Genomic DNA, 25,592 nt, shown 5'->3' with positions numbered 1-25,592 from the left:
TCCTGTGCACCCCTGCCCTCTGTGTCCTGTGCACCCCTGCCCTCTGTGTCCTGTGCACCCCTGCCCTTCTCTCTGTCCTGTGCACCCCTGCCCTCCTCTCCATCCTATGTATCCCCACCCTCTCCTCTGTCCTGTGCACCCCTGCCCTCTCTGTCCTGTGCACCCCTGCCCTCTCTGTCCCGTGCACCCCTGCCCTCTCTGTCCTGTGCACCCTTGCCCTCTTTGTCCTGTGCAACTCTTCACATTGGTTTCTCAAGAGTTGCAACCTTTATAATAAACAGAACAGGAAATGTGAGTGTCTCCTGGAGTGCTGTGAGCTAGCTGGGCAAATTATGAACCTCAAGGCCAGGGTGAAGGAACTCTTATTACCAGCTGCTTCATCTAAAGCATAGGAGCCTGGACTCACACCTGGATCTGGGGGGGATCCATGGCTGCATCCAGGTTGACAGTGCAGGATGGAACTGAACTGCAGAACATCCAGCAGGTGTCAGAGACCTGTTGACATGGGTCAGAGTGTGGAGAACAAAATAGGCTCTTGCTGAGCCACCCAGTGGAGGTCTGTGATACACGGCTGGGAACGTCTCCTGGGGTTCTGGGCAAGCTCTTTGCTTCTATTCCTGATGCTGAGACTTAGACCAAGGGCAGCACCAGGCACTGGGCAACAGCAAAACAAGTTTGCTAGAGCTGTCTTGAAGAAGCAGCCTGTCTGTTCTGTGAGGGATGTCAGCATGACCCTTACCTGGTATTCCCTTTCCTAGACCAGTCTTTGACCCAGGTTGAGATTCTCTGGCTTCCCTGGGGACAGTGGACCATTTAGAAGGTGACAGCTAGAGCCCTGTGGGGGTGATGGGGTAGTGGTAACTGTGGATCTAAGTGAGACTGATTCACCCAGGTGTCAGGGTGGGGTTGGGAGTGGGGGCCTGAATCTGAGAACCTGAAGCTGTGGTTTTGTTAGAAACAAGCAAGACTTGGGAAGATGGTTCAGGCCATTTTCGTATTGGAATACTAATTAACTTCCAATTATTTCACAGGAAATGATCTTTTCATTTTCGTGATAATTGGGAGAGTAGAAAAATAAAACATTCTCTGCATACAGTCAGTAGATGGGAACATATTTTCATGAAGGTTTTGATGAACTAACAACAATCAAAAACCTTGCCTTGGGAATTTGAGATATACAAATAACAAATGCCATTTTACAATGGAAATCAAATTGTATGCAAATAATTGATTTTCTGGATACCTGTGTCTAAGGGGGGGGGGGAGAAAACCCTTGGGAAATTAGGCCCACACCATGGAGTCTGTAACTTGATCTTCCATTGTGAGAAGGAGAGGGTACATGCCCAGACCTGCAAGGCAGAGTCATCTTGGGGTGCTTTGAATGAGAAATGTCCCCTTTCGTCTCAGGCATTTGGACACTTGGTCTCCAGTTGGTAGCACTGTTTGGGGGAGGTTTAGGTGGGTTATACTATTATTTTCACTAGCCAAAGCAGGCCATAGAGGCGCATTTAAGATTTAATGATGAAATTACATACAAGAATATAAAATAAGGTTTTACTACGCTATGACTTCAAATTAATTTTAGGATACTGTGTGGTAGTTATTGCATATTTGAATATGTACCTACTGTAAACTTTTCCTTGATAGTGAAAGAAAACTAAAACACACAGACATGAAAAAAATGACACATCTTTATACCCTTTTATTTAAGGAACACCATTATGATTTTGAGGTATTGACTTATTTTCTTCTTGAAGATTATCTGTCTATATTTATCTACCTATCATCTATCCATTATCCTATCTCCTATCATTATTATCTATTACCTATCAATCTATCAAACAATCTAGCTAGTTATCAAGATATGCATCGTCTTGCTGTTTCCCTCAGTTCATAAGGCAGAGGTCAAGTGCAGTAAGCCTTGCTCTAGAAGTACTACGCAAGGGAGATGTGCCCCTAGGGAGTCTGTGAGTGTTCTACCGGACTAGTGAGTCCTTAGAAATGGAATCTAAGAATTCGTATCAGCTTCTCACCAGGAAGCCTGCCAGCAGGTTTGGTGCAGCTTTGTAAAGGATATTCACCATATGGCAGTGTAATTTCAGGCCATTAGGGAGGTAGCTCCTAAGCAATAAATTTCCCTATTACACTCTCCCAATTAAGTTGCATCATAGTTTGCATGAGGAGGACTAAGGAGTTATTAGGAGAAATGCTGATGAGCGTCTATGATTAGCACTAATTAATAGCAAAGGATAGCTTAAGGTGCATGAGGGTGGCTCACAAGCTACTGCTATAGAAAGTCAACCAAGAAATGAGGAGCTAATGACTATGAAGGGCCATGATTGCTAGTGATCCAGGAGCACGGGAAAGGATGCTGTGACCAGAACAGATGGGATTTTTCCAGGCTCAGACCCAAGCTGTTCTCCAGATCAGTCCTAGTCAGAAACATCCACGTAGAGACTGAAGTGGCTTCTGATAGCAACCAGAGAAGTCCCAATATAAAATTCTATTATAAATGTAGATACAAACGTCACCCTCCCCTTTCACCACTGGCCCTGTGACAGAATAGACATGACACTCACCACGACATCTGTCCTCATCTTCCCAAAGGTCTTGATAAGGTGGGCGTAATGGTAGTCTTCCATCTGCCGTAAAATAGCTGTCATGCAAGCCACAAAGTTCCCCTGCAGGTGAATTGGAAGGTAGAATTAGATAGAAGAAGGACAGTCCTCATAGAAGAACTGACATCAACCATTGGAGCCAGCTCTTCCACCATCAGGGAGGGCATGGGACCTGGGCAGAGCCCTAGTTTTGCTACATGGAGCTCAAGGCCAACCGGAGACAGCCTGGCTCATTCCTATCTCAGAAGTTTGTTTGTTTTAAGAGGGTACAGTGAATTTTTATTCTCTCTAACCATATTAATGATTAAATGTGGCTTGATGATGAGGTTGTCCAGGCTGGAAAAACAAACTTTAAATGTTCCCCCCTTAATTAAATTCACAAAAATTAAAGACAAGATTGAGATCCCAGTCACTTAGGTAATATTCTTGGAAGTCAGTCATCTGTATTATTAGACAAATGTGGACACAGTTCCTCTTCTTGAGCCAGGGCAAAGAGAGGCATTTTATTTTTCAAACTCTGCTTGTGTCCTCCTTGGCCACTTCAGAGACAATCACTACCAGACAACCCCACTGTGAGTTTTGCCCCTTGGGAAGAGTCAGAGAAGAAAGACGGTCTCCCTGGAATGTCCAGTGGGAGGGATGGGTATTCTTCACAGCATACAGAGCTGGGTAGAGATGAAGATGAGGAAGAAAACAGAAACCACCAAACAAAAGCAGAGGTGGAGAGAGTAAAGGACCAACATGATTGGCCAAGGAGTCTGGTCAGTACACACACGCCTGTGTGTAACATGAATGAAACATGCTATGGGGAGAGACTCTGGGGCTGAACAGTCTTGTCATAAACACAGTTTCTCACTTGCAGACCGGGGACTGGCATCACAGAGCCTTTCCCACTTTTAAATATATACCCGTAAGTTAATGACATCCTAAGCCACACAGGATTTACACTAACTCCCATTAAATTGCATGGGTCTGGTAGAATAATAAGAAGTGTATAGTTTGATACACATCCCTATTTCTTCCTTAGTAAATGAGCTCCCAAATTGCATTCTTTTCACTAATTCCACTTTTCTAACAAATATATTTGAATGCCTAAATGTCTTTTATATTAATTTGGAACATGCACTCCACAGTGCATGTTAGAGTCCAATACATTTTCTATCTCTGGTATACACAGAGGCTTCCAAATGAGTCCTCAAAGGACACATTTTGCAAATTGAACAAATACAATAATGATGATATGGTATCTTCCATTTGCCCAGAAATGTAAATTATTTGTGAATAATGGTAATTGCTGAGATTTAGATTCCAAGTTGGTGGTGTTCTGGGAAAGAGCTAAATAATGCTTGTTTTGCATTGGTAGGGCACTTATTTATGAATGGGAACTTTTCAAAGACATAAATATTTGGCACCCCAATGGGCTCAAAAGAAGCTGCCTGTGCACCTCACCTTTTTCTAAGGAGATTCCATATCTGGAGAACCTATCACTGTCAGCTTGCTCACTAACCAAGCTTCAAAGCCACGTTCCCACTCAATCACAGGTAGACTTGCTGCCTGTTCCATTTCTTGGGCAGTTAAACGGAGATTTGGAGACCATATACCTTTAGGAGTAGGTGGGAAAGTCAGGTGTGAAGCCAGCACTCCGGGGCTGGAGTGCAAGTCCTTGGCTGCTGAAAACCAACATGAGTTAAAGATTCACCGGGTCCCATTCTTATGGTTAGCAAAGAGGAGAAGGAAGGGCCCCTATAATACTATGCCTCAAATTCTCCTCTGATGCAGCTGTCTGGAAGCCGTTATCTGTCTTGGCGGAAGTAGGGCCTCTAGAAAACATCTATAAAGGTGCACCTAGCACACACTTAAATGAATGGTACCAGTCAAGACAGCTGAGCAACGAGGCTTACACTTCAGAATCACCAAAGCCATTGAGTCAGGGATTTAGAACCAGAAGGGTGACATTCACATGCCCAATGTAAAATATCTAACTTCAAGAAGACAGAAAAGAAAGACTATTGAGGGGGCTTGAGAATGGCTCTGGTTCCCTGAGAAGAGCCCGCACACCTGGGTCAGGCCAGAGTTAGAAGGAATAGATTGCCGGATAATGCTTAAAGCTCACACTAAGCAAAGAAAACGGTGGGGGAGGGCCCCGAAACCGAGAAGACAGTGGTGTCCACAAGGCAAGTCCTGGGAAGATGCAAATGGCCTGCCTGGAGTCTTCTAACTGGATGAGAACATCTTGAAGGATGCAGCCAAGCACCCCTTAGTTAATGACACTGGGGGCTAATTAAAGCAGACCCTGCAAGGGCAGGAAGAGGGCTGCCCCCATGAGTTAGCAGAGTGCTGCCTGGCAGCCTATGTGCCCCCTTTACTTAACCTAAGGAAATGGGCCAAAAGCAATTTGTACCATTCAGCTGCTCCTCTGTTAGAGAAAGCAAGTTTTGCTTGCTCGGCACAACTGTAAGTTGGAACATGGGACTCCACTCGCAGAGGGGAAACATACATGCTACAATTCCCGGACAAACCCCCTCTTCCATCCCTGCCTTTTGTGAATGGAGCCCCACACAAGGGATACTAGTACATTTGTGGGGCAAGTATTGCTCACACTCTGGAGCGTCACGTCTCACCTGAACCCAGGGCACGTATTTGTCTAGAAGAACAGATGAAGTGGTTTTTGTGAAAAGGGTATTTGAAGTCAGCCATATACTAGGAACAAAACTAGAAAGAACTGTAAAAATAAAGGGTAGGGGTTTCTCATTCTATAGACAATAAAGAAAACGACAAGACTTTTTGATTTAATTCTTTTAAACGCATTTTAGGGGTCATCTGAGGGTTTCACTTTTAAACAGTGCGGCAGGTTGTTTGTACAGAGCTGGCCCTTGGAACTGGAGTTTGGCAATTGGGCTCAAATATATTTTAGTCACGGACTAAAAATAACTATCAGAATAAAAATAAGAGATATTCCTATAATTTCAAAGTAAGGGCTGAAGAAGTCAACTGTACTTAAAAACCAGGACACTCACTACCTCAGAAACAACAACAACAAAAAAATGTGAACCTCATTAGTAATCAAGATGAAAATGAGACATCGTTATTCGCTGGCAGAACAGCAAGGCAGGATTTAAATGGTGAGCGTGAGGGTACCGAGGATGAGGGCTCTTACACACAGTTGGTGCGAGCGTAAATTGCTATAACCTTTTTAAAAAGCAATTTGGCGAGAGGTTTGAAAAGTCTTGGAAGGAAAATACTCGTCCCCTGAGTATTGCTCCTTCTAACGACCCACCTGCAAAGGTGATTCAGGAGAGGAAATTTTACTTCCAACAGTGTCCCTTGCATCTCTGAGAAAACGTCTAAGCACCCAGAGCAAGCGATGGTGAAAGTCATATATTTTGTGGGGTGAAAGATAAGAGGTAGGATGGCACTTCCATTAGAATCTCAGGTAAATGACAAGACCAAATTCTCCAAGCGTTGTCTTGGAAATATCCCACGGGCCTTGGAGAGGCCAGGAGAGCCCTGCTTGCCCACAGTCCATATCAATGGACTGTCTGGGCTGTATCCATTAATTCAAGCAGTCCTATCTCAAGGTTAAGTTGGAATATTGCACAATCTCTGAATATTAGCCCCAGTAACACAAGAAGAGATAGTTGAGAAACAAAAATAGAGATTTTACACACACAATTTCACAGTATAAGGAACTAATAGGACAAGGTAAAAAAGAGAACTGCCTAGAAGAAAAAGGACTCTAGGCTGTCGTCAGGGAGCGCACGTTATTTTTGTAAGTAGCATGTATTAGGGACTTTAAAAGATGGTCTTGAAAGACAGAGATGTCACCGGTGAGAAAGGAAAGATGTCATCTGAGAGGAGGGATCACCTCTTCCTGCCTTAGTCCTTATTCCTGCTCATATCTTCACCCCTAACAAGAGTCTCCTACTCAGGAAGACATAACAACCGCCTTATGCCACTTTCTGACCCCAAAGCGATCACCACATCCTCCACTAACACCGTACTACTCACCCCAAAACTAGCTTCTGCGGCTGTTTTAAATCCCATTGTATCCTCAGTGCACTGGCAGGGGGGGATGGCGTATGGAGGGGTGGGGCACACAGGCAGTATGGGCACGGGAGGACCAGAAGCCAGGTGAGCCCAAGGGCAGATCAAACCAAAGTCAAGGACTGAAGATGGGTAAAATGGAAATATAGGCAGAACCAAGAACAGGCAGATAGGGGCCGCCCTGGTGAGGTGCAGGGGAAGTTGGGGTCAGGAAGCTTCAATATAAGATGCTGCAACAGGGCAGAGCAGTGATGGGGAGGGGGCTAGGTACAGCAGACACAAAGACAGCCAGTCCTGACACTGTGCCATTGCAGCTGGGCCCATTTAAGGGTTAAGGCTTAAGGACAAGTACATGGATTAGAAGGAAAATCCCCAAGGGACTCGCTTTGTATACCTGACTGGCTTTGAACTCACTGAGATCGGCCTGCCCTCTGCTTCCCAAGTGTCTCTTGAAGAACCAAAGACCAACCAAACCAAACAACCAACCAAAGAAAACCCCAAGCGTCTTCACTCCCGTGACTGGTGAAGGGAGTTTGGGGGTTCTATCAGCTGGGTGTGAGCTGATTCATGGGTCCTGGAGCTCCCATCTCACACGTGTCGTGTGTCTGCTGTCTGTGTTCGGGGCATAGGCAGAATGTGAACCCTTGGACTAAGCTCCAAAAATTCCATGAGCGGTTCAAGCAGCTCCAGATCAGAGAAGCTGCTGGAAGCAAAGACAGGCTAGTTCTGGTGAGTTGAATCTAAGAAGATACTTAATGACTCTTAGCAGGGTCCTGGTTTAAAGAAAAAAAAAAGCAAAAGCAATATACTGGTATATTACTTGTGTGTTTTTTTTTTTTTTTTTTTTTTAAATAAGCTTGCCTGAAGATCAGTACAAAGCAGCCAGACTAGTCAGCCATTCAGACCTTTAATTCTGGCCAGTGATGGCTCACACCTTTAATCCCAGCAGCTACACTAGTTAGCCATAAAGGCCGGGTGGTAGTGGTGGTGCATGCCTTTAATCCCAGTCCTAAAGAGGAATATAAAATGGAAGGAGACAGGTCTCAAGCGAGTCTCAATCCGAGGATTCGAGGAGGCAGGATTGCCCATTTTCGGTCTGAGGCAGAGCTAAGAGCCAGTGGTTGGCTGCTTTGCTTCTCTGATCTTCAGGTTGAACCCTAATATCTGTCTCTGGGTTTTTATTATTCATGCTACAAAGCAACATGTTTTTACCAAGACAGTGAGTTGAAAAAGAAAACCCCATTTAAAGACTTACATCTTATTGGATACTGAGCATGGCCCTTCCCCCAAAACACAAGTCAGAGTTAGACAGCTATCATCAGTGGCATTCAAAACATCTGCTGTGAGACAGCCCTGGGGAAGAGCTGCAATCGAGGTGGGGAGATGTGTGACCCAAGGGATTCAGAATGACTCACATTTTGACGAAGAGTCAAACTGAAGAATCAATAAGCAAGCAGCAATACGAGAAGAGAATACAGGAAAGGGATGTGCCTGGGAGTTGTGCCCTCCACTGAGACGTCAAAGGCAGCTCAAAATGAGGCCATATGGGTAAGGTCTGGGTACTGAGACGCTAAGCAAATATGGTGCACAAAGGCTTTCTGTTTTTGAGATGAAAAGTCAAGGGTGGAATGTTTATATGCTCTGGTTCCTAACGAGAAGTTACAAAACAAGAAAAATAGAAAGTCAAGAGTGCAAAGAAAAATCTCAAAATGTTATAAACTAGCCCAAAGACTCCTCAAAGTCTACATAGAGATGACATTTGCCAAAACATACATGGGAATCCCAATTAACATGATGAAAGGACGGATCTACCCCTGCTTCCTCTCATCATGCTGACAAAGAACATGTTTAGAAGCGCAGACCATCTGAGCACGGTAGTGTACACCTTGGATGCCAGCACTAGGGAGGCGGAGGCAGGCTGATTTCTATCATAGAGAGTCCCACGACAGCCAGGGCTATGCAAAGAGACCCTGTCTCAAAAACCAACATCAACAATATGGAGTACCAAGGCTCAGGAAAGAGAGAAGCAATGCAGGAGAAGAGAATTCTGGAAGCTGGAAAGAGAATGATTGGTGGTGACCAGGGACCTGAAGGCAGGAAGGTGGAAACATGCGCACTGACTCCTCTGAATCTCAGAAAGACTTAGAAACCAGAGGTACCAGGAACTCAAACTAAGGCATAAGTTAGAAGATGGCCGGGCTACAGAAGGGAAACCTTGTCAGAAGGAGGAGGAAGCGGAGGGAGTTAGGAGGGGGAAAAATAGGAAGAAAGAATTGAGAGAGGATACATTCCACATCATGATGTCTGTATTCAACAACATATGGTTAATTTTCACTCATTTAATTTCCAAAATATCATAATTTCCTTATTTTATGAAGAACCAAAGTGAAGACTATAAAAAGGCATGGAATAAAACTGAAAACAGCATGGTTGATAAACTACATTAATGCCATCTATTAGGGATTTTAAACGACTAGCAACAAAATTAAATATTAAATTTAAATAGTGTGCTTGGTTGAATTCATAAAGTATTAGTATCTCATTTCATTCCAGACACTCTGAGGAAAGAAATCTAATTTTAAAAACAAAATCAATTTCAATTTTACAGGGGCAGTAATTATGGAAATATGTTTAAAGGACATATACCAGAGGGGAATATTTGGATATGAAGTTACCTGAAACAATTATTTGCTGCTTATTGAATGTAATAATTTAAACACATATTCACATTTGTTATAGATAATAAAGTATAAAAAGCACAAAAACTCTATTTGATGGCATGTGGTGGTCTGAGAGAGAAATGTCCCCCATAGGCTCATGTATTTGAACACTGAGTCCCCAGCAGGGGGCACTCCTTATGGCAGTTAAAGGACCTCTAACCTCTCTAGGAGGAAGTATGCCACTAGGGATGGACTTTGAGTTTATAGCATCACCCCACTACCCCACTTCCAGTTTACACCCTCTGCTTCCTTCCTGTAGACTGAGATATCATTTCTCATGATTCTCCCTCTGGCACTGTAAGCCCAAATATTCTCTTTCTTCCATAATTTGCTTTTGTTCATGGTGTTTTATCGCAGCAATAAAAAGCTACTGATACATGGTGCAATGAAGGTTATATACTATGCATGCAACTTCTTAATAAAGTTCATTTGATGTCAACACTAGAAAGATAGTAAAGCAGAGATTTTATATCTTATTTTTATAAACTCAATAAATCAGGTGATATTAGAGCCCGAGAGAGCTCAGGATTTCCCGGGTCCTAGGACATCATAGACAGTATCAGGCACAAGAGTAACAGAACCGTAATAAACCGCTGGTGCATGGGGAAATCAATGTCCACACATTTCTATCACTAATTTCTGTACATAAAGGGCTCTATTGCCATCAGAGTTACAGATAAAATTGGAAACAGGCAAAACTGACGTATAGATCATAAGAATACATTGTCTTCAGTTTTGCTCACATTGGCTGAATGAAATATCACATACTAAGTGTTAGAAAGACAGCTAATGAGGGTCAGCAAATGGCTCCGAAGGTAAAGGCACTTGCTGCCCAGCACGACGACCTGAGTGTGACCCACAGGACTCACGTGGCGGGAGAAAAGAACTGACTACTACAGTTACCTTGCACACATGCGTGCACGCACATACACACACACACCAGTTACGTACTGAGAAAAGAGAAAGTAGCCTGGCAGGGTAATTGCTTTTTGACAATTTTTTTCCTTTTTGTACCATGACCCAAATGAGGTTTGTAAGCACACTGGGGCCGGAAGGTCACTTGGCTTTTATTCTGACTGTGTGCTTCATCCCTGGAGGAAGTACAGCCTCTCAACCTGATGTGACTGCTTAATTCACTGTAATTGCAAAGGTGGCTAAGCACAGGAGAAAAGGCTCAGCCACGATCGTCATCAAGCTTCAGGAGTGTACAGGAGCATTTTTGTCAACAACATTACTACTGGGTTGGGGGACAGAACTAAAAGATTTGGGTCAACATTTTCTAAAGAGTTGGGGATATTTGTGGAAGTTCCCTAGTAGGCTTGCCACTTGGGTAGGCAAAAACCTTACCAGTGGGTAGATGCTTTGAAATCTGATCTTTTACATACTAGAAAGTAGATGTTGTAGGGCAATTCTTATGGAATTCTTATTAGTATATCGTTATGAAGACAGAGATGATTGTGGCTCAATGCACAGCAGATCAGTCAGTCAACAGCTTGTTGGACTAAAACCATGGAAGATAGCAAAGGGGGTTGACAATAAAACTCTTGAGTATTAATTTTATTTGTTACCAATGTGAGCAGGGTGGTGGTGGCGTGCACCTTTAACTGCCTGGTCTACAGAGTGAATTCCAGGACAGGCTCCAAAGCTACAGAGAGAAACTCTGTCTGGGGAAAACACACACACACACACACACACACACACACACACACACACACACACACACACACACAATAAAACAAAAGAAAAAAATCATCACTGTGGTGGAGTGTGACTGTGGGACCTGAGAACAATGTGTGTGGGAAGCAAGTACGGAAAGGGTAAGTAGAAAAGCAGACACAGGCTCAGGCCCAGCATTCCCGTCTATCCACCCTCTGCTGAGCTCTGAGGATCTAAAGGCCTCTGAGATCCTGAGGCCAAGACTTTACGGTGATGTGCAGTAAGCAACTGGGAGGAGGTAAGGCTGTAACGCAATGGCAGAGCCGACTCAGGTGCCGTTCTTAATAGTCATTCATCTAGTGTTCAGTGTAGAGAGCATTGAATTCCCGCAGGAGGCCAGTGAAGGAGCAAAAAGGACTACTGCCTAGGATGGAGTCACATACTAAGTCTCAGAGACTCTCCAAATACCTGTTTTCTTGTATCTAACCAACTGGGGCACAATCATACAGTGGAATACAACTTAGCAATTATAGACAAACAAACAAACAAACAAAAACCTGGTAACAACAAACAAATGAGTTGCAAACACTATGCTAAGTCAAAGAAGCCAGATTTGAAGGTTGACATTCTGTGTGCAACTTTCTTCAGAAGGGAAAGTAAGTGACAAGGGGAGGTGTTGATGGATGCTATAAAGTAGTTCCACACTAGCTCAGAACTGAGTATAATAAAGGGCTCTTTATTTAGCAGTAGATTCACAGATCACAGTCCTCTGAATGAGCAGGGAATGGGAACCGAATCCAGAGAGAGAGAGAGAGAGAGAGAGAGAGAGAGAGAGAGAGAGAGAGAGAGAGAGAAGGAGGAAGACGGAGAAGGAAGAGATGGAGAGGGAGAGAGAAACAGGATATGAGGATGTTTTGAGGGGCCTAGAAATATGATGTCTTTTATTTAGTTATAAAAGTGTACATATCATATTAAGTTCAGATCTTACATTTGTAGACTGTATACAGCCAGAGGGGGAGGGGAGAGAGACTAATACTAATTCCGTATAAATTATCACAATACTGGTTGCTTCAGAAATTATTCATACATAGAAACACCACTAGTATTAACTTAATACTTTATATATCAGAGCTGTCCAGTGGGGCTGTTGCTCACTACTGCAACTTGAGGCACTTGTTTTTCACATTTTTCTCCAGTCTTTCTGCCAATTTACCCTTTCTATGAAGGAAAGGGAAAGGAAGGGAAGGAAAGGAAAGGGAAAGGAAGGGAAGGAAAGGGAAGGAAAGGGAAGGAAGGGAATAAGAAAGAGAAAATGGCCTTGAGGCATTACAGTGGCATGTTTAACTCAAAAAAGGAAGTATTTTTCCTCATGTATGTGTGTATCATGTGTGTGCATATATATATTGACATATATATTGAGTACATACACATGTTCATCTGTGTGTGTATCTATGTGGCAACCAGAGGTTGACATTTGGCATCTTACTAGATCTATCTATCTACCTATCTATCTATCATCTATCTATCTATCTATCTATCTATCTATCTATCTATCTATCTATCTATCTATCTATCTATTCTATCTATCATCTTCTATATACCTATTTACTTATATAAGGGCTGGATCTCTCCTTGAGCCCAGAGCTCCCTTGCTCTAGTATGGCTAGCTTGCTATGGATGACTGTCTTCACCCTCAGTGTTCTGGGATTACAGCCAAGTGCTCACATCCACTCAGCTTTTTCTTGGTTCTTGAGATTTGAACTCAGGTCCGTCTGCTTGCCAACCTAACTAAGCCTTCTCCCCACTCACCCTCAAGCCAACTTTGCCCAGTAAATAAACTTCAAAACCATAAAATTTACTTTGAAACAAATTCCATTGGGATTCAAATTGGACTTCCATCTAATTGTGAGATGAATTGAGGAGGCTTACAAAACAGCTCTCCCATTTAAATACACAAACCAAATAGTCCCAATCTATTTTTATGCCATTGGGGACTATTTCATGGATGCTATTGTAGGGATCTTCAAAAGATCTTGCTACTTTCATATGCAAAAGGGTAAAGTGGTTTTTTTGTTTTGTTTTTGCAATAAGTTTTCACGCTCTCGTTCTATATATTTGGGGACACTGTTCCATTGGGTGGGTATATTTGAATATTTTATGATACAACTTAATGGAATTCTCTTATGACTGTCAAAGTTTTTGCTCTTTCTCTGGGGAGTCTTTACATAAAATAAAGTGGAGACTGTAAACACCTTGGTGTTGTCCTTCCACATCTCAGGGCGCCTTCTGTTTCTAGCCTCACTCCAGGCCAGCACCTATCAGGACAACTTCAAGCTCCAGTAGCAGCAAGGCCTTTGTGTTCCCAGCGGTTTTATGTGCTCATCACTTTGAAGGTTTATTTCTCTTTGTGTGTGCACGCAAATGTGTGGCATGTGTGTGCAGGTGCCTGTGAAGGCTGGAGGAGGGTGGGGGATGCTCTGGAGCTAACGTTACATACAGGCAGTTCTGAGTCCCTTGATGTGGATGCTGGGAAATAACTGGGGTCCTCTAAAGGAGAGGAGTGCGCCCTTAATCGCGGAGCCATCTTCATAACACCATAGTGATTTTAATGGTCATGCCTGTGGGGACTAATTTTTTAACGACTACTTTAAAAAGTGGTTAAAGAAAGAATGGATTTATCATGTTCAGCAAGTATTTATCAGCTAGGGACCAGTCATAATTAAACACAGCAGGCCAAACAAACATGGCCAAGGATATTACTACAAAATAAGAATTTTAGTATGGAAGAATAATGAATTAACAGTAAAAGTGAGCACCGAGACATATGGCTGGTCCAGTACAGTGGATCCCCAGCAAGAGGATGTTCACTTTGAAATCATGCACTGGCTCAAAAACCAAAGGAAGTACAATGTGAGGACACCTCCAAGTTTGCACTATCATTGTAAAGATAAGACATCAAGGCCGAACCCAGGAGATCGGCATCACTTCGTCATTCACAGGCTGCCTGCGGAGACCAGGTCCTACCACGAAAACCTCACAGTCCTCTCAGAAGGCTCAGGGCTTATTGGCAGCTGAATCTAGGCGTCACTTTCAGTTGTCAGAGCTGACATTAATCAGCATCCTAAGAAGACCATCTGGCACCTGCAGCAAGTGAGCACCATGTACTTGGTGAGTAAAGACTGTAGACGGTTCATGGTATGTTTTATCCCGAAAGAGGGTCTCTCTCGGGCATCCAGTCATTGAGTAAAATTCTCCAGGGTGTATCTGTCTAGCTATGGTCTCGCCATTTTGTACAGCTCCTCCATTTTTATTGAACATTCTTAAAATGAAAGCAGTTTGGTTCTAATAACCACACTGACTCATATTCCTCGATCTGTGCCTTCCCCACCCTCACAGCTGATTCAGACATTCTGACTGCAAGCACCTACTATGGATCCATCACATGGCAAAGAACCTCCTCCATGTCTCTGAAACATATAAAAAGAGACCCAGACTTGGCCACATGGTCCTAAATTCTCCTCAGAACGCTCCCCCCCAGCGCTGTCTATGGTATTAATAATGTCTAATAAATCTCTTCAAAGGCAATCAGCCTTGGTATCTTCCATGAACCCTAAAATCCTATCCTCTTGGTATCAATCTAAATACACAGCTGCTGCTGCGGTGTTCCATAGCCGCTATTCAGATTTCTAATTTCCATTTTATTATTTCTTACCCAGACACAAAGAAGATATGAGAGAAGAAGATCCTACCCATCTCATTGAGCTTTACAGCAGCTCCCGTAACCGAGACGGCCAGGATCGATCGTGATGCCAACCGTCATAATGTTAATTACAAAATAAAAACGCTGCTGTATTGAGATTATTCTCCTTGAACAAAATTCCTATATTTTATAGAATTTCTTTTTTTTAGTTATGAAAAGCCACAGACATTTCAATCATTCATCCCACACATAAAACAATGAAGGTATCATAATAACAACAAGAATCCGAGAAATTGATTTCCCCTTGCGTGGATCCCAAACTTCAACCTCAAGTTCCGTGGCCAGATGCAAACTGGAAGTCACGTTGGGACAGATGCTCAGCCAAGATTTTTTATTCCTTATTAATTTCGTTCAGACGAGATCTTAACAGCATGCAGAGGAAGGTAAACCCACAAAGAAGCACAATAATGACTAATTTTAATTACTTTCCAGAATCTCTACTTGTTTGCGAAATTGACTATGTTTCTCACAAGCTAATTATCTAGCGACATAGTTAAAAGTTTGCAAAATGGAATATGCCCCATTCCTGTCTAGCAGGAAGTTGCAGCTAATGGGAGGAAGGCTGTTTGCACTGAATTTCAATGGGCTACTCCAGTGTCCAGAAGGAGCAAGATCCAGACATCCAGGGTGATCAGTCAGGAAGAAACACGGTTATTAGGTGGCATTTCTTTAAAGGAATTACATATCCCAAATGCTGCCCAGGGAAAAATCTCCCATGTTTAGGTAAAACCATTATCGTAAGTCAAAAAGAGAAACGGGGCTTGGGAGATGGCTCCGCTGGTAAAGTGCTTGCTGGGGACTGAGTTCAATCCTTTAAACGCAACTTAAAACCAAACAAACAAGCAAACAAACAAAACCCCAAAACAAAACAACCACTAAAAAAATAGAGCACAATCCATAAGAGGATGGCTGAGACATGCTGACCAGTCAGCCTAGCCACACTGGTGAGCGGCAGGTTAAAAAAAAGGAATAAGGGACCCCCATGTCACAAATCAAGGTGAAGAGTGGTTGAGGAAGACACCCAAGGTTAACCGCTCTCTATATGCAAACATGAACACATCCAGGCATATGCTGAGAGAGAGAGAGAGAGAGAGAGAGAGAGAGAGAGAGAGAGAGAGAGAGAGCTGTGAAGCCTCCCAGGAGTTGTTCCAGCCCTTTCTGTTGTCTCCTACAACTCAACCATTATTCCAACTACATGGTCAAATCACATTGTCCTTGCCTTTAACACCTGCACTCTTGACAATTAGGTCATTGCCCAAGACATCATCAGGCTAACCTCTTCCCTCTTAGCCTGCAAAATTGGGTACCAGAACCTCCTCTGCAAGAACTTTCCCTATTGGCTTCTAACTCAAAGTGGGAGATATGTCTGGTCCCAGTACACTTGGACCCCTTTCCACCCCCCATCTCCATGTAGGGGTAACACCCATGCTAGCTACATCTGGAACACCATCCATTGTCCCTCCTTATAAGGATGCTTACTCACCAAGGAAAAGCCACTTTCTTTTGTTTACAGACTGCCCTAGAGGGCCCAGAATATGGTAGTTCCTGAGGGGACTCTGCCACTGGGCTAGGGGATGTGCTGGGTTCCCACTATCCTAAAGGCAGGACAGAAAGGAAGAAGGCCTGGTGTGCACAGCTGGGATGGAATTCTGCTCACTCTGACTATGACTCTAAGCAAGGAACTAGCCTGTCAAGAATGGAAGAAATATAGCTTCATGACCAGGCCCTTGAAAGATCTCAAACCTGTAGTTAAATGGAATGTTCTACCATTCCTGCACCGAAGGGCTTTTCACCATTTTTTAAAAAATTCTTAAAAAAATTTTAAAGATACATATTTTCCTTCACTACTATACTGAAAACACATTTTCAAACTATCTATGAGAGGGGGTTATAGGGAAGATATTAGGAAATCACTTTCAATTCAGCCTACCCCATCCCTAAAGACACCTCTCTCTCCTACCCCATCTCTTAAAGATACCTCTCTCTCTAGACCATGTTGCCCTGAGCAACACTGCCTGAAAACTTGGAAGCCCATTTCTGGGTGCTTGATCAAAGACTCCATCAACAGGAACAATTCAGTGTGCCAGCTATTAAACCAAGTACAGTTTAACCAAGATATCGCAGATCTGAACACTGAAAGCTGAAACACTCCTTTTTGGTAGATATAATACAAGGCTCAGACACAGGGAATGAAATGCCATGCTTAACACCTAGAAGAATTATTTTTATGCAAGCCTAAGTGATCTGTGGGCTCAAGGGCAAGCCCTGTCAAAAACCCAAGGTCAGTTGTTACAGATATGCAAAACAACAACAACAACAACAACAAACATTTGCATGATACCACAAACAGATCTTGAATAATCAACGTAATCTTGAGCAAAAGGAGCAAAACTAGAGGTAACATATAACTAGATGTCAAAATATAAAGCAAAACTATAGTAATCAAAACAGCATGGCACAGGCACAAAATCAGACACATCCAACAAGGAATAGAGTTGAAGAAAATTCAAGGGACAATTTTTTTTTGAGATTGTAATTTAATTATGTTCTCCCTTCCCTTACTGCCCTCTGAACTCTCCCATATATTCCTCCCCTTTCTCCTTCAAATTCATAGCCTCTTCTTTGCATGTTATTGTATGCATATATGTATTTGCACATACATATAAATTCCTAAATATAAGCTAATGAGTTCATATAATGTTTTACATATTTTCAGAGCTGACTATTGGCCCCTGAACTGCCAGTTGGTATGTTCTTCTCTGGGGAAGACCAATTCTCCATTTCCCAGCTTTTCTCAGTTGCCTGCAGTTCCTTTTGTAGGATTGAGGTCTAGTGGGCTTTTCCCATCTAGTTTGGCAAGTGACTTTTGATAAAGATGTCTAGAATACTCAGGGGAAAGTACTGTCGATTTAATAACCAGTGTTGAGATTTTAGATCCTTATACCATAGGCAAAAGTGAACTCAAAGTATAGTAAAAACCTTGGCTTGATGGATGGCACACATGCATAATCCAATCAAGAGAACTCAGGTGACAGAGGTAGAATAATCACTGTAGGTACTAGGCCAGTCTAGGCTATTTGACAGAGTCCCTGCCTCAAAAATCCAAAAGCTTTGTGCATGTGTATATGTGCTAGTATATGACGTGTGTATTATATAACAATTATATAATATATACATAAAATGTATGTGTATATGTGGGTGTGCACACATACATGTATGCATATATGGTATACTGGAAGAAAACAGAATGGTTAGGGGCAGTAAATTCAAGCAAAAACAAACACATAGAATTGCACTAAACTAAAGGCTTGGTAGCAAAACAAACAGTTACCCTAATGAAACCATTTTGTTAAGACAAGAAATGTTTGGAGCCATCATTTGGATAAAACTCTACTATCCAAAATGTTTAAGGAACTCAAACAATACCAACGAAACAAATGACCTAATTATATTTTGTGAGCAGACACTTATACAGACAGGCAGGTGTATGAAAAATGCTCCGCTTACAAGCTGATGGGAAAATGCAAATCAAAAGCAGAGAAAGGCGGGGTACATGAGTGTGACTGCTTATTGGTTCGAGGACAGCAGGAATGCAGGCTGATGTGCAGGAAAGAGAGCCCTGACACACAGTGGGGAGAACGAAACTAGTACAGTCATTGCGGGAAACCGAGCTTTCTTAGAACAGGAAGAAAATAAGATAAAGAGGTTCCACGGTTAGGCACAAACTAGAAGGAAATGAGATTGCAGCCCTCCACTTTACTTTCTGAGACAGGATCTTTCACCAAACCTGGAAATTCTTGATCAGCTAAGCTGGCTGGACAAAAACCTTCCAAGGATCTACCTGTTACTGTTACCCCTTCCACTGGCTGCTATATCCAGCTAGCATGTGGATGCTGGGATCCCAACGCAGGTCTTCAGGATGACGAGGCGGGCTCATGATGACTGAGCTCTCCTCAGCCCTAGTGCTTGCCAGTGTGTTCAGTTTTCCTCAGAGTAACAATATCTGGTCTCACTGCAGGGAGTCTAGTCCAATGGATAGGGAAGTTCTTCTACAACATTCCAAGTGCAGAAATGATGGGTTATTTCAGTGTGGACAGCACAGTGTTTGGCTCCTAGAAATTCCTTCAAAAAGTAGGCAGGAACAGTTGAAATGAATTTTACTGTTAACTTGGGTTTGGAAACACCTAAGCAAAACACTTCAGGAGTATCTGTGAAGATGTCTCTGCAGAGGTTTGTTTAGCGAAGACAAGAGACCCACCCAAAATGTAGGCAGCACTTTCTTGTGGGCTGAGGTCCCAGACTGATAAAAAGACAACCAACTGAGCACCAGAGTTCATCTCTCTCTGCTTCCTGACTACAGATACAATGTGTACAATGGCCCAAGCTCCTGCACTATGATTTTTCTGCCAATATGGACAGTTCCTGGCAACCGTGAGTTTAAATAGCATACTCCTCCTGAAGGTACTTTCATCAATGATTTTTAAAAAAAGTAGCAGTGAGGAAGGGAGGATTTGAGGACCAGCTCACCCCCATCTTGCCTGCATCTCCTGCCTGGCCAGACAGAGCTCAGGACACAGCGAGGTTTTTGAATGGAGACTTGGGGTAACCTACTGTCCAGATACACTGTGTAGAGATGTACAGATGTAAACAAAGTCAGACCTTGCCACTACAATCCCCACCAACCCCAATGCCGCAGGAGTCCCCATTTGTGGATCAGAAGAGAGGGTATCACAATGAACCCCCAGGAGCAGGCATGGTGAAACCAATAAGGATCTAGAAAGAGAGGATAGGTACCACACTGGGGCGTACCATTCGGAACAAGACCCAAAGCAGCAGGGTGGGCTGAATGAGCCAAAGGTGACCACATGGGGACTTAAGCTGGGTCTCAGGACCGTTCACACATCCACTGAGACCCACTATGCTCTTCGGCATTTACTGCATTTTAAGCGCTGTGCCGAGGCATGGCATTATATACTCCACTGTGTCCCTGCATCTGCATCTACTGAGAAATGATCTTTAAAAGGAAACAATATGCAAGGTCACAACGGGGGCATAATGGGGATGTATGGGGGAACGTGATGGGTACCTAGCCAGGTGGAGATGGGTGTGGGACGGAAGAACGTCAGCCCCACAGAAGCGCAGCTGTGTAATCATAATGCTAAGATCCCAAGAGCTGGTCTCAACAGTGCTGGGAAAAGGGGAGGGATACACAGCCTGGAGAGGCAGGATGTGACCCAACAGCAGAGAAGGGGACCTGGGCTCATGGTGTCCAGAAACCAAGTAACTGCCTGGCAGTTCTTTGGCATAAGCTGATCTTCTTCTGGTTGACCCTTTATCACAAGCCAAGAAATCTTAGAAAGCAGGGCTGGGCGTGGGCAAAGCACTATTCTATTTTAGTTGACTACAGTCGGCCTCCATCTTATGCATAGTCTGCTACTGGCAGACACCGTAGTTCTGCAGTCCACAGCATTCAGTGTGAGGGGAAAGAGGCAGCATCTTGGGATGAGCACACACTACTTACTAACCTCCAGGGAAATCAGCATTAAACACGCTCCATGCCTGACAGTTAATGAGTAGGAGGAAGGATGGGATTGGTTTTCCTAAGCTGTATTTCCAACCACTGGTACCCAAAAAAGCTAACTGGTCTAAATTACCCCGAAGTAATCCTTAATTCCCTGTACAGTATGATGGATAGACATGCTTGAATTAACGTACGGCATGATTGGGAACCCCTGGGTGTGTCTATTTGGGTATCTCCAGAGATTTTTGACGGATGAGATGAGGCCAACTGAAACGCAGGACCCACCCTCAGGCTTGGTCTCACACTGAACAGGAAGGATGAAAGGAGAAAATGAACTTAGCGCCCGCCACTTCCTGACTGGTTGCACGGTGGTGACCAGTCCCCTCATGCTTCCACCATCATGTCTTCCTCACCCTGGTGGACTGTAACTGCAGAGCCTAAGCAAAAAGAGACCATTCCTCTTCCAGTTGCCTCTGTCGGGTATCTTGTCACAGAGATAGAAAAGTAACTGGTACGCATAGGCATCCCCCAATGTGACATGGTGGTGATTGGACATTGTGATGGCAGCGGTCTCAGGCAGGAAGACTTGGGGAAGGGTACACACCAAGAGTAGAACGCTTCTTGGTTCTCAAAGAGGAGTGGTGGGAAGCTCTCAGAGAAAATTCCAGGGTTGTCAGGAGAGGGGGTGTGCCGGGGCAAAGTCCCCCCTCCCTGCTTCCTGGCAGGGAGTCTTTGTGGGACACCCTCCTATGCCAGCAGCCTTGATGAGCAAGCTGGGCGAGCCCCAATCCTACGCTTGACAAACTAAACCTGCTCATTTTCCGCCTTTACTAGTAAAGCACACAATTATGAAAACCTGTCAGCTCAGAACACGGTGATTGCAATTACGCTGGACCCATGAAAGGAACTGCTATTCTTATTCTTGTTCTCTTAGATTGTTGTCTATATTTTAGACACGTAAGAATATATGATGTTCTGACCTCTCTAACTCAGATTGCTAGTATGAAAAGCGTTAATTGGTAGAAAATGTGATTTTTTTTTAGGACACAAAAACTTTACTAAAGAGTAGACAATGTAGGGTGTAACCGTATACTTGGGAGGCGGAGGCACGAGAATCAGGAGTTTAACATCAGTCTTGACTATAAAATGAGTTCAAACTCAGCCTGGGCTATAGTAGACCACATGTCAAGAACAGCAACAAACAACATATAGAATGTAAGAAGGCTGGGTCCTACCTGATATCTGCTTATAGTTCTATGAATAAGCATAACATTTTTCTTTCTCTTCTGAGAACTCAAGTAACATATTTGTACTCCCAATTCTTGCTTCACATTACTGATCAAATAACATAAGCCATGGTTTCTGTAGTTCTATATATATATCTAAGCATTCTTATTGGTTTTTGTTGTCCTTGTTTTTGTTGTTCTTTTGTTTTCCAAGACAGGGTTTCTCTGTATAACATCCTTGGCTGTCCTGGAACTCATTCTGTAGACCAGGCTGGCCTTAAACTCACAGAGATCCTCATGCCTCTGCCTCCTGAGCACTGGGATTAAAAGTGTGCACCACCGTGCCTGGCACAATATTCTTATTTCTAAACAGTCTTTCATTACCTTAAGTAACATGGCTTCAAGTCACCTCTGGATATAATTAAAACAGAATCTTTTTTCTTGATAAGAAATAACTCAAGGAAAAACCCTCTTTATACACAATGAGAAACAAATAGTTTTAAAGTGGACTCAATATGAGAAACAAGCCTCTAAGATGCCCCTGCAAACAGTGCCCTGTCAACCTGTTTCTACCATTTCCCTATCACTTCCTCACATTGACAGTGAAGATGGCGTGGGTCACTCCTACATACTAAGAGAGAGACACATTGAGAACAGAGAAGAGAGAAGCCAATGTCTTTAGAAATGCTGGATATTTATGTATTCATTTGCTGAGAAAGGATCTCATGTATCCAGGCTGACGTCGAATTTGCTATACAGCCCAGGCTGGCTTTGAAGGTCTCGCCCTCCTGCTTTGAACTCACAAGTGTTGTGATGACAGTGGTGCACTGTAACACACTCTTTTTAAAAAGAAGACACTTCTGAAAGAAGAAGAAGAAGTCAGGCATGATGGCTCATGCCTGTAATAGAAGCACTCAGGGAACTGCCACAAGCTCAGGGTCTACAGAGCAAATTCCAGGTCAGCTTGGTAATGCAGTGGGGCCCTGTGTCAATAAAGCTAGAAACAAGCAAACAGTGGGCACTTTCTTTCGCAGATAAGCACCACCCTGGAAGCAGCCAATGCTCCTGAGGCTCCGACCCGAAGCTACCATCTTCTCATTGGATCCTTTCCAAAGAAGGGGATGATGAGGTTTGTACTTGATGAGGAGAAATTGAAAATACATCACCAGATCAGAATTATCAAGCTCGAGAAAAATCCAAGTCAAACATTACCATATTATTAAGTTAAACGCTAATTTTAATGGGGCTAATTGATTTTTAACATTCTAAACAATAAGCACACACAATTTACCACTTAATTTGCTTTTGTATACATTTCGAAGCTACTCTCTTCCCAAATATCTTTGAAAGATGCTAATGTGCGTGGTCCTGAATTTTACAGATCATTAAATTATATAATCAAACATTTTCATAAATGCGGAGGTTCTTAGCTGTGACCGATGTACCTCAGAATGTTTTGAAAAGGGGAGAAACTGAGGGAGACACATGGGAACGGGCAGCTTGAGCTGTCCATCCTTTTCATGAACCTCCATTCCATCTTTGTTTCTGTTGCTGTGACAAACGCCTTGACGATAATGAACACAGGGAGGAAAGGATTTATTTGGCATACAATTCCAAGTGGCAGTCTATCATTTCAAAGGTGCTAAGGCAGGATCTCAAGCAGCTTGTCCCATCACATCCACAGTCAAGAGCAGACAGGAAATAAATGCATTTCTGCTTATTTGGTCTCCCCAACCCTGCTCCTCTTACACTACTGAGGTCCTCCAGCTTAAGGTATGGTGCTGCCAACAATGGGTTGGGTCTTCCCATATCAATAACAATCAAGACAATCCCCCACAGGCATGCCCACATATCAGTCTAATCTAATCAATTCTACATTAAGGCTCTCTTCCAGGCAATTCTAGATTGTCTCAAATTGAGAGCTAAAACTAACCTTCACAGCTTACAAAATTATTTTGAAAGCAGGATTGTATTACATGTGGTAGTGGACACCTGTAATCCCAGCACCCCAAAGGTGAAGACAGAGGGACAGTGAGTTGGAGGTCAGCCTGGGCTACATGTAAGACCTTGTTCCATAGACAGACTAGGGCTTGGGGGAAGGAGAAGAGGAAGAATCAAGGATAAAATATTCGTGTGTGTGTGGGGGGGGGAGTCTAGCAAACATAACACTAATCTCTCAAGGAAACATTTGTTTACAATGTGAGGCTGACAACTTGACATCAATTGAAGCAACTTCTAAAAACCCAGATATAATAAACTGACACTTAAGGAAATATTTAAATCTCACAAAAGAGGTGAGCTACACAGTACTTCATCTCCTTCAGGCTGACCCTTACTAACCCTTATTATTTAGTAATAGTGATGGTTGCGGGGTGATCTTCAGAGAGGTGGAAAGAGCAAAGAGCAAAGGATGAGTTGGTGGGTTACTTATACAATTACCTGCTATGCCTGTGTTCATGCAGGGGTGCACACGCAGGTGGAGTGGTCGGTGCATGCATATACATAGTTCAAACATCAATCTTAGATATCATTCTTCAGGTACCCTCTAACTTGCTTATTGAGATGGGGTCTTTTAACAGCGTGAAGCTCGCCAAGTTGGCTACGCTGGCTCGCAGGGAGCCTTGAAGAATATCCTAGTTCCACTTCCCCAGTGCTGTACTACAGTTGTATGCAGCCACACCTGGCTTTAAAAACAAAACAACAGAGCTGGAGGGATGGCTCAGCTGTTAAAGGTTAGGCTCACAACTGAAAATATAAAAACAAAGAAACAGCCACAAAAAGAAAAGAGGGGGGGGGCGGTTCTGGAGACAGAGGTCAGGTCCCCATGCCTGTAAAGCAGCACTTCACAGACTCACTTATCCCTAACCCCGAACCCCTCTTTTCTTTATTAATCACCCAGTCATGGGGACTTCATCACATGAGCACACACAGCCCTACAGTTTTCAGAAAATAGAGACGTGTGAGAATTGAATTCGAGCTGGAACCAGTTCTAGAGAGCACGCAGGCATGTGAACTTTGAAATGATTTTGTCACAGCAAACCACAGAGCGTCACTGTCATGAGGCGAGGCCTTTGATAAATGGCAGGCAGCATAAGAGGGCTGGGCGTCTGAAGAGACAACAAGCTATCAAGTCATGATTTTTGTCATTTCAAGATTATCCCACCCATCTCCAACCACACACATAAAAGAATCCTTACAGTCCACTTTGTAGGTTTAGATTATTCCATGTTGAATGTAAATTCTGCTTCTAAAGTCAGTGACATAAAGGATATTGATTGATTTTTTTTTTTAGGTAGAAGAATCTTTTCAATTTTGCACTTCAAACTACAAAGTAAGTCAATGTATGGTTACATTTTCATAAATGAGATCTTCATTCAAATGTATCATTTATTAGATTTATTAATATCATCATCACCATTATTATTACTGCATGTGTGCACATGATGTGTATGCAGAGTGCACAGCATCCGTGTGGAGGTCAGAAGGCCACCTTGAGGAGTCACTTGTCACCCTCTATCTTTACATGCGTCACAGGGATCAAATTCGAGTTGTCAGGCTAGATCAACAAACATGTTACCTATCAAGCATTCTCCCTGTCTCCTCCATTCAAATACTGTAGTAGGGAATTCTCTTAATCGATGAGAGCCAGTGTGGCCCATAATTTCTCTACCTCATGAAGATATTTCCCATGAGCTGATATTTTCCCAAATCAATGCCATCAAATACGCGAGGAGACTTTATTTCTCAACATGAAAGAGACCATCTGAGTCTGCTTAGACAGCCAGCATGTTAGCATCTCACATCCAGAGCATTCATTGGCCTTTATTTTCACATGGGTCTCAGAACAGATAAGAAACTGTTGAATGAACTCAAACCTTAATAACTGGGAATACGTTAAAAACCCTTCCTATGAGCCGGGCGGTGGTGGCGCATGCCTGTAATCCCAGCACTCGGATCTCTGTGAGTTCGAGGCCAGCCTGGTCTACCAAGGGAGTTCCAGGACAGGCTCCAGAGCTACAGATGTGGAAACCCTGTCTCGAAAAACCA

The 25,592-nt window shown here is 43.2% G+C and overlaps 1 protein-coding gene across 2 annotated transcripts in view; it reads right to left on the bottom strand.

Moving 5' to 3' along the window:
- Dock1 (dedicator of cytokinesis 1) overlaps window positions 1-25,592 on the bottom strand; it is a 503,376-nt gene that overhangs the window by 186,194 nt on the left and 291,590 nt on the right. For both annotated transcript variants that reach the window (XM_013347890.2, XM_005351416.3), the window contains exon 28: window positions 2,580-2,681. In XM_013347890.2, coding sequence (XP_013203344.1) covers window positions 2,580-2,681 — 102 coding nt within the window. The remainder of the gene's footprint in view (window positions 1-2,579; window positions 2,682-25,592) is intronic.

Source organism: Microtus ochrogaster, chromosome 8 (assembly GCF_000317375.1).
Source record: "Microtus ochrogaster isolate Prairie Vole_2 chromosome 8, MicOch1.0, whole genome shotgun sequence".
In the NCBI taxonomy this organism is placed as follows: Eukaryota; Metazoa; Chordata; class Mammalia; order Rodentia; family Cricetidae; genus Microtus; species Microtus ochrogaster.
Note: the sequence above shows the minus strand (reverse complement) of the source record. Positions and strands in the feature narration are given on the sequence as shown.